Source organism: Chrysemys picta, chromosome 10 (assembly GCF_011386835.1).
Source record: "Chrysemys picta bellii isolate R12L10 chromosome 10, ASM1138683v2, whole genome shotgun sequence".
NCBI lineage: Eukaryota > Metazoa > Chordata > Testudines > Emydidae > Chrysemys > Chrysemys picta.
The window spans coordinates 12944864-12959662 of NC_088800.1; the positions used below are offsets into that span (position 1 = coordinate 12944864).

The 14799-nt window shown below is 44.2% G+C and overlaps 1 protein-coding gene across 21 annotated transcripts in view; it reads left to right on the top strand.

Annotated features, from left to right (window-relative positions):
- The window catches only part of AKAP13 (A-kinase anchoring protein 13), a 341004-nt gene that overhangs the window by 23990 nt on the left and 302215 nt on the right, over positions 1 to 14799 (top strand). For all 21 annotated transcript variants that reach the window (XM_042856648.2, XM_065559282.1, XM_065559288.1 and 18 more), the window contains exon 2: positions 1663 to 1720. Coding sequence is in view for 16 of the 21 variants with exons in the window: in XM_065559270.1 (XP_065415342.1) it covers positions 1663 to 1720 (58 nt within the window). In the remaining 5 variants the exon portion in view is untranslated. The remainder of the gene's footprint in view (positions 1 to 1662; positions 1721 to 14799) is intronic.

Genomic DNA, 14799 nt, shown 5'->3' on the forward strand with positions numbered 1-14799 from the left:
TCCCAGCACACCTGCTCTCTGAGCATGTGTACATAAATTACCAGTCAAACACATTCAGTTGGCTAATGCAAACTAAATCTAAATCCCAGATGTAGATATCAACTAAAATAGCATAATTTTTTCCACTGCTGCTCTAGTTTTGATTGCAATATTGTTGGTTCTCTTATCTGCTAAGAAGAAAATAAATAGATTCTTATCTCTGAGTTTTGGCGCAGCTGTAACCAGCCAGTGTAACTTCCTTTTGCCCTCTGCTGAATAATTCTAAGTACTTTATCTGCTATATCCTAAAGTCTTCCCCTGGTTTAACAACCTCTCTAAGAGCAGCTATAAAAGGGGCTTTCACTAACGAACAGGAAGCAGAATGAATTGCAGGAACTTCTGATAATGCACTGTCTGTCTGAGAGGAAGATCAGCCTGACTAAGCTATACCAGAGTAATGAATGATGGTCCTTCAGCTAGGGCCAGCCGTGCACATTTTAATACTGGGAACAAAGAATTCTCCCTCTTCAACTAACTATTTAAACACCCTTGTCAATTTAGTGGCCCAATACAGTCAATCTCATCTAGCTTATTTGCTTTCTTTTCGCTGTTCATAGTGAATCCTAACAAGCCTCAGACGTTTTTTCTATCTATCTCTATATCTATATCTACACACACATACACCATATCCATTTTGGAAGGGCTAATACAGCCACCAATGCTGCCTTCCTAATGCCTGCTACAGCTCCACTGAGTTTTTAGCATCCAAAAATGTACATGGTTACATGCATGTGATATGTTCCACAGACTGCAAGGTTTCACATACTGAACAGAATGTTGGGCCTTCCTATGTTTCTGTTGGAATTTCACTCTGGGAGTGTCTGGATATTTGTAATGAACGACCGTTTCAATTCCTTCCCCTCCCCCTCCAGGCTGGGCAGCTGTCTGTTTACTCCTTTCTCCACTCTTGAGCACTGCTGGCTTGTAAAAGAAAGACGCCAATGATTAAATAAATTCTGAACTTGGCAGTGACACAGTTTAGCTACCTGCTTTGGGCCTGGTTCTCTATCGTGCCATGCTAGCTTTACGCCAGCGAAATTCCATTGACTTCTGTGGGCTTGCACTGGTACAAAACTTGTGTAATGCAATGGAAGATCAGATCCTTCATTTCTGACATGCCGGCTTTCTGAATAGTGTCCTTTCCACTTCTTCAGGGGTCAGCAACCTCTGGCACGCAGCTCACTAGGGTAAGAACCCTGGCGGGCCGGGCCAGTTTATTTACCTGCTGACGCAGCAGGTTCGGCCGATCGCGGCCCCCACTGGCTGCAGTTCGCCGTTCCAGGCCAATGAGGCGTCGGGAAGCGGCATGGGGGAGTGATGTGCTGGCCATGGCTTCCTGCCGCCCCATTGGCCTGGGACGGCGAACCGCAACCAGTGAGGGCCGCGATCGGCCGAACCTGCCGCGTCAGCAGGTAAATAAACTGGGCCGGCCTGCCAGGGTTCTTACCCTGGCAAGCCACGTGCCAGAGGTTGCCGACCCCTGCACTACTTGGTCTGCTTCAAACGTATCATAATGGAGTGATTTGGGTTTTTTTAAGATGTTGACCTTTTTGTTTTGTCACTTTTGGGTATGTGAAATTAAAATGGTTTGTTCATTTGTGGCACTTTTTTGGTCTCTTTCAGGTCTCTCTCAGATTTTTAATATCAGAAAATTGGTGTCTCTGATGAGAACTTTGTGTAGGTAAGTGAAGCAAGATTATTTTTTGTATTTACAGGTTCAAGTTCCATATTTTACTTTTATGGTATGTTTTATTGTAACTGGAAGCTGCCAGCTGGCTGTTCTGGTAAGCTGTGGCTAAATAAGTCTGGAGTTGTGTATTAAACATAAGTAGGATAATGCCTGTAGTACGATTTAGGGGAGTGATCTTTTAATTTCTCACTTTTCTGGAAAATGTTCTTTATATAATCAACTAAAAAGGATCCAATTGCAGAATAGCTAGTTTTATATCTTTCAGCTAACCACGATAGCTGTTTACAAAGGGATCACTGATTGGAGATCTGCTAGACTTCAGAGGTGGGAGGGGGTAATGATGGGGATAGGATGGGATAGTGACCTGATTTTCATTGTGAAAATTTACCAAGATTCAGGGTTACAGCTGTCTAGTTTTTCTAATTTTCTGGGCAAATTCTGTTTTCCTGCTATTAAGTGACAAAGGCTTATTAACATGAGCCAAACATGGCGGTCCATTACTGCAATGCACACTGTATAGGCAGGAGGGCTTTCGGTACACAGCTCTGCCAATGTACCTCAGGACTGACCTGCAACACGTTGTACGTTTCTGGTCTTTATGATGGAGAGTGCCAGGCTGCCAAATATGCAGGGTGCCTTGTTGCCCCAGGGTCTCACTTAGGATGCAAGAGGGGCTGGTTTTAAATCTTAGACAAGCGCTTGCAGAGATTGGAAAAAATTGCATAAGTTTTGAAAAAAATTGCATAAGTTCTGCATATTCATGTCTCAGATATTGCAGTGGTGAGTGCTACATAAATACCTAGATAGACCCATGACTTTTCTTTTTTTCCCTTTAAAGTGGCTGAGAGGTTTTTCTCTCACCATCCTTGCTTCTGCAGCCACCATCTTTGGTCCTCTCTAAGGACTTCTTTGTGTTCCCCATTGGTTTGCTGAGTCTTTTCCTCCAAGGCCTCTCTGACTCTTGAGGCCATGGACTTGGGGAGAGTCAGGTGGACCCAAGTGTAGAACAAACCACTACTGTGCTCCAGTCTGCTGCCTCCCCAGCTCTATTTTCCTCTGCAGAGAATAATGCCTGGGGAGTGGGTCTAGTGACTCCTCACATATGTGGTCTTAAAAATCAAACCAGACAAGACTCGAGGGCAGGGGTGAAAGTAACTTAAAGGACTTACCGGTATGCCGGAGTCCTGAGTGGGGGAGTGGCCTCAACTGGAAGAGGCGGAGCCTTTCATGATATAAAGGCCCCAGAGCTCTGGCTGTGGCTGGGAGCCCCAGGGCCTTTAAATCACCCCGGAGCTACCAGGCTGCCGGAGCTCCTGCGGTGATTTAAAGAGCCCTGGGCTCCCCACAGCAGCTGGAGCCCTATGCCCTTTAAATCACTGATGGAGGAGACGGTCCAGTCCGGCACGGCGCACCGGCTCTTGCTGGTACGCCGTACCCGACTGTGCTGGCTTAATTTCATCTCTGCTCTAGGCAAAGTTATGGGGTTTCCTGACTTTCTGCAAAGAGGTCCCTCTTAGCTCATTCTCCCTGTCCACCTCTCTCTTTCCAAGGTGCTGACTCAAATTGTTCCATGCACAGTGTGGTTCTTATATTACCCAGAAACCTGCATACAGGCTAGAAGACTGCCTCAAAGAGTTGTGGTTCTCTCATCCCAAAGTGAACTCAGTAGCAGCCTCCTTCTATACTCTGATTCCTCTCTAGAGGACCTGATAGGCCACAGGGCAGAGGAGTTCTCTAAGAACCACCCTTAGGCTTGGATATATTAGCATCCTCTGCATCTTACTCATCTAGAACAGCTGTCTTGACAGAGACCTGTAAATGGAAGTTTCCAAAACCGGTCCACAGGAGTCTCTCCAGATACCTCCTGGCTATGAACAGCCTGAATGATAGCCTAAATGAGCCCTGTGTCCTATGTGCTGGTATTCTGGATCCTTTGTTCTAGCTTGTTGAGTCCTCTGAATTCATTGTGGGCGTGGGAGGTGCCAGGTGCAGGGAATGTCATTAAAACACTGACCCCTAGTACTTTAGAGCACCCCGGCAGCTTTGGAAATATCCTTAACTCTATTTTCCAGGAGATCTGGAAGAAAAGACATCCCCCCCCCCCCCCTTCCATAGGCTCGCTTGTGAAAAAGCCAGTCTGCTTGTTTGCTGTAATCTTCCTCCCCTAGGAGCAATCCCAGCTTCTCCTTCCAGTCAAGTACAGCCCTAAGTAGCAGGAATATAGAAGGAACCAAGTTCCGACCTCAGCTCTTATGGCTGATAAACTCCAAGCCCAAGCTTTACCCTTAGACAGAGTAAGTGAGGATGTAACCAGTTCTGACCATTTCCTTCCTAGGAGGGAAGATTCCTGTTTCATACAGTGTGTGCTAGTGCTGGGCTATCACTCCGTGGTAGTTCCAAATTGGGATGTCAGATAACAAAATGCTCATGTAGACACAGCTAGAGAGAAGAGCGACACCTACGGAGCCATTGCAACACATCTGCAGTGTACTACTGGGTTTTCCTTTGTGCTCTCATCTGAGTTATTGACCTGTCCTGGCTCTGCTTAGTTCCTGAGCTCTGACTAAATCACAGCCCTCAGGCTGTATTGACGTTTTAGTGCGTCCAGAGGGAAAAAACACCACGCGAATTAATAAAGGAAGATTGCATAAAGTGCCCAGGCAGCCATTCTAAATGTAGTGGGCAAGCAGAGCCTTGTAGCTACGTATATTAGACAGCAAGTCAAATCTATGAATATATGCAGGCCTGGTTAATAAATAACCCAGACACTGGTAGTTAAGAGGGAAAGACATGACAGATTTAATTATCTGCTCTGCCTTTAAGTTGGATCCAGAGCGGTAATGCTTTACACTAGAAAGGTAAACACTGTCATTATTCAACAATGAAACACACACAAGGCTGACATTGTTTTTTTCCTCCTTTGATTTAATAATTATTTGTAACAGGTTTAATGGACTATTAGATTGTCTCTGTTTTTGTACAGTGGAACCCTGATAAAGCCCTACCCTTTATGAAGGGCCATTACTCCTTTCTTTTAATTCACATTTTTCATGGTGCTTTGCTGAAGGTCCTTGTTTTAAATTTGCTATGGTTGTTGTATGCTTAGTTCCTCTCCCAGGGTGTGGTTTAGCCCAAGACTATTCAAGAATGTTTCTGCTCATCAGATTACCCATGTTAAACCCTCCTTTACTGAGTTCTCCCATGTCAAACAGACAAGCCTATAGAATGGAAGAGGATTTTCCCTCTGTGGACCTTCTATTCTCTTGTATGTTTTCTCTCTCCTAAACTAAAAATTTTCAGGCTGCCTAATACAGACGCCCTGGGCTAACTCCCAGCTTTAAGGTGCAGGCTGAAGGATGAGGATGGACATTCTTGTCTTGTTGCATTGTACTTTAAGAGTCTGCAGCAGGCTCTTCGTGGGTTTCTGGGTACCTCTAGGGCAGGCCTCCTCTCTCCCAAACCTACTGTGCTGGTGGCCCACATGTTTTGAGCTTCCTTGGACTCTGGAGGTTGTTTTTCAGGTGTCTCAAGACTGCTATTTAGGGTTGTTTAGCTTGCAAGTTTCTCTGGAGAAGCAGACCGTTCTCTTTCATTCTATACCGTACCCTGTTAAATAAAATATGGAGTTCCTAGGTTAACACTCATTGGCCTTGTGTACGATGGCATAGTAGGATCCATCTGTACAATCCGTGGTTCTGCAGCGTTGTGACTGGTTGTGTATTAGGAGTCCTGTTTTTTTGCCATTATAGTTGTAGCCTCAGATTGGTGCCAGGATGGTCCTTAGTTGAGACTTCTTCTCTGTTCCCTTTGGAAAGGCCTGAGTCTGGCGAGCTTAAATGCTCATCGTAAAATCTTTGGGTTATACAGGTTGGCTGGGGTGATTTTTGGGTTATCACTTAATGTAATAAAACATTCAGAAATGGGAGGGATAACTCTTGTTAATGGGCCTCGCTGTCACGGCGATAGGCATTACATCAACGAATACATACATTTTAGAGTATATGTTGGGGGGAACCTTGAGTGCTCCTTCCTGTTGAGTTCCCTTCTGACTCTTGCAGCTCTTGCTCTTCCACTGGGAGTTGTCGTCAAAATCGTTTAAGGGGCCACCAATGAAATGTCTGCTCTGGCTTAGCAGCTGCTTCCCAAAGGAGGCAGTGGAAGAATTCCCTCATTCCTCTTCGTATGTATTTTCTTTGGAAGACCAATAGCTCTGTGCTTTGTCTTTAGCTGTCCGTGCACCTCCTCAGCTAAGTCCTAAGCAGTTAACTACTCTAATACGCTATCTACACTATTTTAAAGGCATTCACTTGAAATCTTCCTGGCCATGCACCTGTGGCATGGACAGGAATAAATAATTTCTAGACCTCCTCCTTACTATCCTCTTCTCGTAATTGCAAAGGTTTTAGAAACGCTCTACTGGTTACTCAAAGAAAAACTAAAATTGAATGGAGTCTCGCCTTACCATGGATCCAACAGAGACTGGATGTGTCTTGGAAAAGGCATAGTAGAAAATTATATGTTTGCCCTTAATGCAGGGTAGGATGCCTGTTGGCCAAAGGTTCTATTGTTTTATGGTTAACACGTTGTTGTGTTATTGCAGCCGGTGATCTTTTTATTTTGCTGAGGCAGATGGAGGGTTTCCAAGTCCCATAAGCATAATCATGGGAAAGCTTAGTTGGTTTTCGGTTTGACCACTTGGGCAAGTTGAGGTTACCCTGTGACAGAGATGCATCCCTGAATATGGAGACACCGTCTTGGCCGAAAGCATGGCAAGTGACGTGAAGCCTGAGAAAGGACAATTGTAAACTCCTGGAGCAAAGTTCTATACGTGCATTCAAAGAAGGAGGCTCTTGTGACATGTGTGGACTGCTTGTGTTCTTTCGTTGTTGTTGTGGCTTGTTTTATTGTTTTTATGTGGTAGAGGAGACTTTGCTGTAAGTGTTCCAGAGATAGTTATAATGGATTAAAATATCTATATAAATGTAACATCGCTCATATGATGCCTGTAAAGAGTCTTGCAAGAATTGCTTTATTCTAACATCGAACATGAATTTTATTAAATAAGAAATCAATATTATCCCTAAAGCTACCTGCTCTGTTGGCCTGACTGTAGTGCTTCTGGGTAGCACTTTCTCAGGGCCCCTTCCCTGTCTTCCTGCTACCGATTTAAAGAAACAATACATACATAATCCATGGAGGTTAGTAAATTTTTTTTTTTTTTTACGATAACAGCAATCCGAAGTAGTTGCTGTGCAGTTCTCCAAATACATGCTCTTGATGCAAGCCTTTGTGTTCATGTTGCAGCCAGAGACGACCCTTGCCCACTTGTGATGGGTCATAATAAGCTGAACCGGACAGATATGTGTTTCCTTTCAGTTGCTCATGTAGTACTTTATTCTTTTCCCACTCTGCTTTGGCTTGGAAGATTGCTGAGATGCTTCCTCTGTCTGACCCACTTGGCATCAGAGTGAAGAAGATCATCTTTCTTCAGTATCAAAGTTTATAGGTCTTCAGCTCATCAGTAAATTCTTAGTTTTGCAGCTGATCACTCATAGAGCTGCTGTTTTTAATACCCTTTTTCTCTCCTTCTCAATAGCTGATGCGTTGTATTGCCCACAAAAACCCAAGGCAAGTACTGTTGTACTGCCTGTGTATTGGAAGGGCAGGCAGCAGCACAAGTGTTGATAAGGGTACTAAAAATGGCAGGCCCATAATACTTCACTTAGTGTCCAAATTTTTATCTCTTTATCATTGTGCTTACACAGTCTAGTGCAATTATTGTTACTATTATTGTAGTGTGGCAGCTCCTGGGAGCTCCAGTCATGGATCAGGACCCCATTGTGCTAGGCTTTGTACAAACACAGACCAAAGTATAAGACAAGAGACAACAGGTGGAAACCGTTGATTACAGACACAGATGGAGGACCACAAGGAAAATTGCTTTGCAGTGTAACTTCCTTGTCTAGATTTCATATCCACATGTGTTCAGAAGAGAAGGAGATGGGGGTGTGTACAGCAGTGGGACTGAAATGAAATGTTACTCATTTCAAAGTATGATATTGACTTTATTTCCCTCCTGAATCTCATGTCAATGACTGGTAATGTGAACAATGGTTCTGTTTTTTCTTTTACGTGGTTAAAAACACACAATTATTATTTTTTAAATAAATCAGACCTTGGTCAACTAGAGCAGTGGTTTTTAAACTGCGGGTTACGACCCAGTATTAGGTCACGGAATGGAAGGCACCTGGCTCATAGCGGCTCTGGTCAGTACCGCCAACTGGCCCGTTGAAAGTCCCATCGGCGGAGTTCCTACCTGTTCTGACACTGCGCTGCACCCCAGAAGCAGTCAGCAGCTGGCCTGGCTCCTAGGCAGGGGGGCCATTGGGCTCCATGCGCTGCCCTCACCCGAGCACTGGCTCCACACGTGGCCAATGGGAGCTGGGGCGGGGGGAGCGGTGCCTGTGCATGAGAAGCGCGGAGCTGCTTGTGCGCCTCCGCCTAGGAGCCGGACCTGCTGCTGGCTGCTTCCGGGGTGCAACGTGGTCCGTGGTGCCAGGACAGGCAGGAAGCCTGCCTTAGCACCCCTGTTGCGTCACTGACCAGGAGCTGCCCGAGGTAAGCCCTGCACTCCAATCCCTGGCCTCATCCCAGAGCCTACACCCACTGAGCTAGAGTGTGTTCATGTACTGTGATGGCAAATGGTTGGCTTGCACCTGTCTTTGGCGGTGCCTTATTGCAAAAGGGAAATCGACTTTTTGACTCTTCAACAATGTTAATGTTTGTGTGTGTATCACACGCTATAATAAAGCTTCACTGAGCAACTGCCTACAGTGGAATAGCTCCGTTTTTAATGAAATCTGTTTATATAAATGCTCAATAAATACCATATATGGCTGCCTTAACTTTAGCTTCTTCTCCATTTCTAAAAACAAACAGAACCTGAGCTTTTTCTTCCCTTTGTCCTCCCTTGCAAATCCCACACAGTTTTGATTTCTGTCACACAGGGGTTTTTTTTGTTTCAAAAGTTGTGCCTTTTGCAGTTGCTAAGCCATTCACCTGTTCAATGTTTGTGAGTATAAATGAGTTATAAGAGAACACCGAGCCATAGGCCCTGTAACTGAATGTTTGCTTTATTCAAATAGAACCCTGTTAATCAGGAAAGCCTTGACTAGTGAAATGACCTGCATAAATAACATGAGAGAGAGGATTCAGGCACCAGCCCGTTTTCCCCTCCCCCAAACACCTCTCTTTTATTTCAGCATCTCACACTGCACAATGTAATAGCTGTTCAGTCATCTTAGGGCTTGTCTACATTACCCGCTGGATCGACGGGCAGCGATGGATCCAGCAGGGGTTGATTTATCGCATCTAGTCTAGACGCGATAAATCGACCGCCGAGCGCTCTCCCGTTGACTCCGGTACTCCACCAGGGCGAGAGGCGCGGGCAGAGTCGACGGGAGAGCGTCAGCCGTCAACTTACCACAGTGAAGATACTACAGTAAATAGATTTAAGTACGTCGACGTCAGCTACGTTATTCACATAGCTGAAGTTGCGTAACTCAGATCGATTTCTCCCCCCCTCCTCTCCTCCCCCCGGTGTAGACCAGGCCTTCCTCTTTCCCTGAACAAAACAAAATGACTTCACATCTGAGGTTGCTTTTAGTGTAGTTGCATTAAAAAGGACCATATATATTTATAAACTATGACTAGATTTCCCCTCTGCCTCTGCAATTCATTCTCACTGTTTGTCCTTAGCTGTTTCCCATTGCCAACATTTTGAGTGTGAGAGACTCTTGAATGCTGAGCCCAATCCACACATGACTTATTCCGGGATTTCAAAGGTTCTGCATGCTCCGTTCTGTGTACTTCATCTGCAGGCCTGTGACCAGCCCCTCTGGCCCCCAAGAAACAAGGGGTAACATCTTATTGCAAAACGAAGGCTGTGTAGAATTCTGTGCATATTCCTATGTATACATGGAGTTCTAGATTTGTCCCATTTAGTATTAATACTAAATTAAGCTAGTCAGGGAAGGTGTTATTTCAGCTGCCCCTGCAGCAGTCAGGTGCAACTGTTCCTTTTGGCATAAATCCATGTCAAAGCCCTTGAAGCTAATTTTGCACTCATCCCCTTCTTAGGAAGCTCTAGAAATAAAATATAACTCTATACATTACCCAATTTACCCAGCCGTGTGTGTATGTTTAATATGGATATAAAACAATGATAACATAAAATATGCCTTTTATAAAACAGGAGGGGGTTCCCTGTCTAGGGGGCTAAGGTAGACCCGCTGTGCATGCGTCGCACTTCCATTTCTTACAAAAGCTCTGCATTTGGTTGAGTGCCATCTCATTTTTTGCCTTTCTCTGTTTCTTATTCCATTTAGAGCAGTGTATGTGCCACAAGTTTGTGGTGTTGGTGAGCAGGAGTGTGTATTATGGTGGGCGTGGGTTACAGTTAAAAATGATAGGGTCAACAAATAGACGGAGAGAGAACCTTTAAATCAGTGCAAGTTGAGGTTGCTCGGCACTGTACAGGTTCCATCCCTGAATCATTTTTGCCATCATATCTTCTCTCTTGAAAGAAAGTGCTCCCATGTCGAAAGCTTAAAACTAGATTGCATTAAGCCCTGGAAAACATACTGTAGGGAGCCCTGTATTGGCAAAGAGAACTGGATTAGATTAATAATAGGTCTCTTCTTTAGCTGACTTTGATACTCTCACATTATCAAGAAATCGCTCTGCCATGTAGGAAAAACAAGATGTTCTCTGGCATGTATATAATTTTCCTTCGGATTTGTGGGTTAGCCAGTATTGCCACACTGGGTAGGCGTCTTAAAAAATAAACGGAGTGTTTGCACGCGCATCAGCATGTTTGCACATGGATTATCTTCATTACTTATCAATGTGAGATTGTTCAAGAGCAACTACTGAGAATGGGATGAGGAGTGTGCTGATGAGACTGTTAAAATGGTAAGTGGAAGTGAAGGAGACAAAGCAGTATCTGCTTTAAATGAGTTCTCCTTGGGCAAATGACTTAACTGCTCGATGCCTCAGTTAACCAACTGACAAAAAGATATTTTATGTAGATTGTAGAGTGATGCAACCTTTAGTTAAAGTTGCACAAGGAATTTCATTCTAATTTGTTTTCAGTTGCTTGCAAGTATGTCAAGGATGAATTTCGGCACTTACAACTTTCGGGCTGAATTTAGCATGTTTGTTCATAGCCTAGAGGTGACTGTTTTTGGAAAGTTGGAAGAATTAACAGTTGGGGTGTTTGAGAACGATGAGTAGTGGAAGGCTAAGCGCGGGGGGGTGAGGACCATTCTGCTAGTGTCTAGCAAAGTGTTGTGCATGATATGGAATTTTTGTTTTATTTTAAAAATACTAGGAAATTCCTTTATAAAACCTACTTTAAAAGGATATTAAGGTTACGATGTGTAGCCTTCAAGTCTGGAACTGCCTGTAATAAAGTCACTCATGCAAAGTTATTGTTGATACCAGTGTGTGTAGAAAAAGTGATGCATTCTTTAATTCCATAACTGTATACTACTTTTTATGTAGGATCTCTGCCTCCATCAGCATACAGTTTGGAGGGCGAATAAGGCACGACTCATGGAAACTGCATCATTCATACTGAGATTGGTTTGTGTGCTTTTTGTAAGACCTAGGGCCGCACATCAAACAATTAGTTTACAACTAAATATTGAACAGCGATCTGATTCACTGAGCGTGATGCAGCCTTTCTACTGGATGAGGCTGGGGCTCTTCTGGGATTAGGAAAGGGGAAATATGTGATCATGTAATCAGACTGTACCAAAAGATACACACCCTTAATTTATGTTTTTATTGAGCAACTTAAATGAAAAGTGACATAGAAGTGTAAAGTATGTTACTTGCACATACATCTTTTCTCTCTCGCTTGCAAACTCTCACCACCTGAAATTCACTGTTCATCCCCTTGGCTCCGTCATGCACATTCCACCTTATCCCAGTCCTCTTCCCACCTACTCAGTCACCATTCTCCTTCTATAACAGTTTCCTGTTGTTTTTCTTTCTCATTCCAAGTTAATCAATCCTCTTTTCTCTTCCCTTGCAAATTCAGTAGTTGTCTTCCCTGCCCTACCAATGCTTGTTCTCTTCAGCAGCAGCTCTTTAAGGCACGCAATGGCCTCCTCAATCCCTCTGACCCAGTTGGACCTCCCCGCAGAATCAATGACCACCTCAGCACTGCTCCCACCCATGTAGAATTGCAATGGTCTCCATATCCCAGTCAGGCCTGCAGTCGTCTCCTGGTGGCAGGCACTTCCCCTCTCCACTTGCAGGGTCGCTTCCTCAGGCCCTGCAGAAAGGCTGGGAGTTCTGCTTTACCTCTTTCCTCATTTAGAGATGAGGCTGCTGGAAATTTTGAGCCCTCCCTGGAGCGGGGTAGGCACTGGGTCTGTCCTGTTCCACTCCCTAGCCCTGAGGAAGGGGGCTCACTGGAGCTGGATAGGAGGAGGCAGCAGCGTTTGGGGCTGGCTGTGGGAGGATGCTTCAAAGCAGGAGTGTTCTGGGCCTAACCTTGTCTGGGGGTAAGGTGAGAGTGTGCGTTGCACAGGTAAAGGGATACAGGGAGGGGAGGAGCTGGTCTATGGCTTGAGGCAGATTGTGTGGTGCTCCCTCTTCAGGCCCACTAGTGTAACAATTGCTTTTCAGGACCTGGCTGGTTCAGCTTAGTCCACACGCAGTATGTTATAAGGGTTCTCCCCTCCCCCAATCATCAGTGCTAGACAATTTAACTCAAACATCAGTAATCTGCAGAAGTTGATCACAGTGGTTGCACTTACCTGCGAACATTTTCTAATTGCCCTGGGCAAGCTGATGAGTAGGATTTTAAAAGGCTGTAGTCTATTATTACCTACACTTAAAAAATAACAGTGGGCATTCTCACGAGAGAGATGGTGCTATCAAATCTTTTACTCTGGTGAAAGCTGGCTAGCTCAAAACCCTCTGCTATCACCAAACTGTAACCTCCTGGTGCCGCTGTCTAGTGATACCGTCTCTGGTTTGTGACAAAGATGTTCATCTAAATCATCCTTTGAAAAAGAAAAGGATCATATAACTTGGTCTCACTTTCCCCTGCTCGGCTGAGTCCTTCATTCTGGCCTGAGTAAAGTGAGGAATTTGATCGGATCTGCTAGTGTCACACTCTTTGAACTAAATGAAATAGACTAGAGCTGGGTTACAGAGCACAGGGTTTTTCTTCTCAAGCTGCCAGAGATTGGTGTATCAGTACTCCAGTTCAGCTTGCCTGTATCGCAGAGTGACGAAAAGGAATCTAGCTACATAGTAATTCTTTCAGCCCAGCTAGCAGTCAGTGGGCGGTGGTGAGGTACTTATTAGTTGTGATGTAGTGCCAGCTATTTATTCAAGTATGTCTCATTCCTGGATATTTATGCTGCAAAGTACATTCAGAGCTGCACTTTATCTTGGGCTAGATGCTTGTTCCATTCACTAAGAAAAAAATAATGTTGATAATGCTGGAACACTTTCATGAATTTCAGTGTGTGAAAATAAAATAATGAGGAATGTTCAAGTGTCAGTTGGGTTGGCTCTCTAACATGCGTGGTGATGGTGGTGATTGGTTTTGTTCCCTTCACAAGGGGAAGAGGGAGCAGAGTTTGTAGCACATTTACTGTAGCACTAGTTCAGATATTGTTAAATGCCCTTCTACTGTGATTATACAGGGGTTCATGTTAATTCCAGCTCAGTGTCCCCAAGATGTTTAGGGACTACTCATAAAATGAACATTTTTTTACAAGAGGGTCCGGGGTTGAGTTTCTGACCCTAATGAGAATTGTTGGAGAATTGATGGGTCAAATTCTGAGCTGAGTGCCCAGAAAGGGCCCAGTGAGCTTATATCCTTCCCAGAGTTCTTGAGGGGCAATAGGTTTCATGAACTCCTTCCTCAGCAACTAGGATTCTGGTTTTAGATATTTTCTGTGCTTACTCTTGGCGCTCGCTTGCAGGTATTGTCTTTTGCCAGTTTTCTTTACAGTGGAATGCCAGTTGTCTTTTCTTTAGTTTTTTTTTTTTCCCTTTGGTATGTGAAGAATATCACTCAACAAACTAAATAAAACAAAACATGGCTAGCCCATTAAATTCGGTGCTTTCCTGCTTTGAGAGGGATCTTACAGACAGCTATATCAGCTTCAGGAGGAGGTTACGTGATATCTCCCTGTGCTACTGCCACCTCCCCCCTTCCATGATGTTGCCTGCTTCAGTTCACCGTCACTGGCTGTAGCTGAATCTTTGCTGTTTGTGCCTATTTAAGAAGTTAATCTTTCTAAAAGCCATTGAGCTCCTTGGCACAGCGCGGTAGCCTTGGCTACGGGTGTGTAAAACAGCATTCCAAAAACCAAATGTGGAGTGATTAAGAAAAATGTGTGCTGCTGTTTTGTTTACTTGCTAGTTTGCAGGATCCTGGGATACATTTTGTGAGTTGGTAACAATTTTTGTTTAATCACTAGCTCAGAGACCTACAGAAGAGCTCTGGGAAGCTCAAAAGCACTTGTTCCTTCCCCAAACAGAAGTTGGTCCAGTAAAAGATATTACCTCACCTACCTTGTCTCTCTAGCTCCGTGATGACATTTAAGTATTTTTGTACTAAAACAAATTGCTTGAGTCATTTCAATGGGTGACTCAGTAAAATCACAGCCCCCTTCTTTACACACAGACTGTCCTTGCCCTAATTAATAAACCAATTAGTTAAAAGTCATGTTAAACAAAACACATAATGTTTAAAAGGAAGAAGAGAATTAGTGTAAGGTTAGCTTTACTAGTGCATACTTGAAAAGCATCTACGAATTAGATCCCTCTTCTTAGGTCTGTGTCCTTGGCAGGTTGAAGTGGGTGCTAGGTATGATGACCTTATAATTAAGTGCCCAAAGGTAAAGGGCATATTGTAATCATTGGCATATTGTAATTATAGGACCCACTCTGACGTGATCTTTGGCATTGAATCCCTCTCTGTTATGTAAAGGCTTTAACTCTTTGTGCACTTTTCCAGGGCTAATTTAACTTCTTGG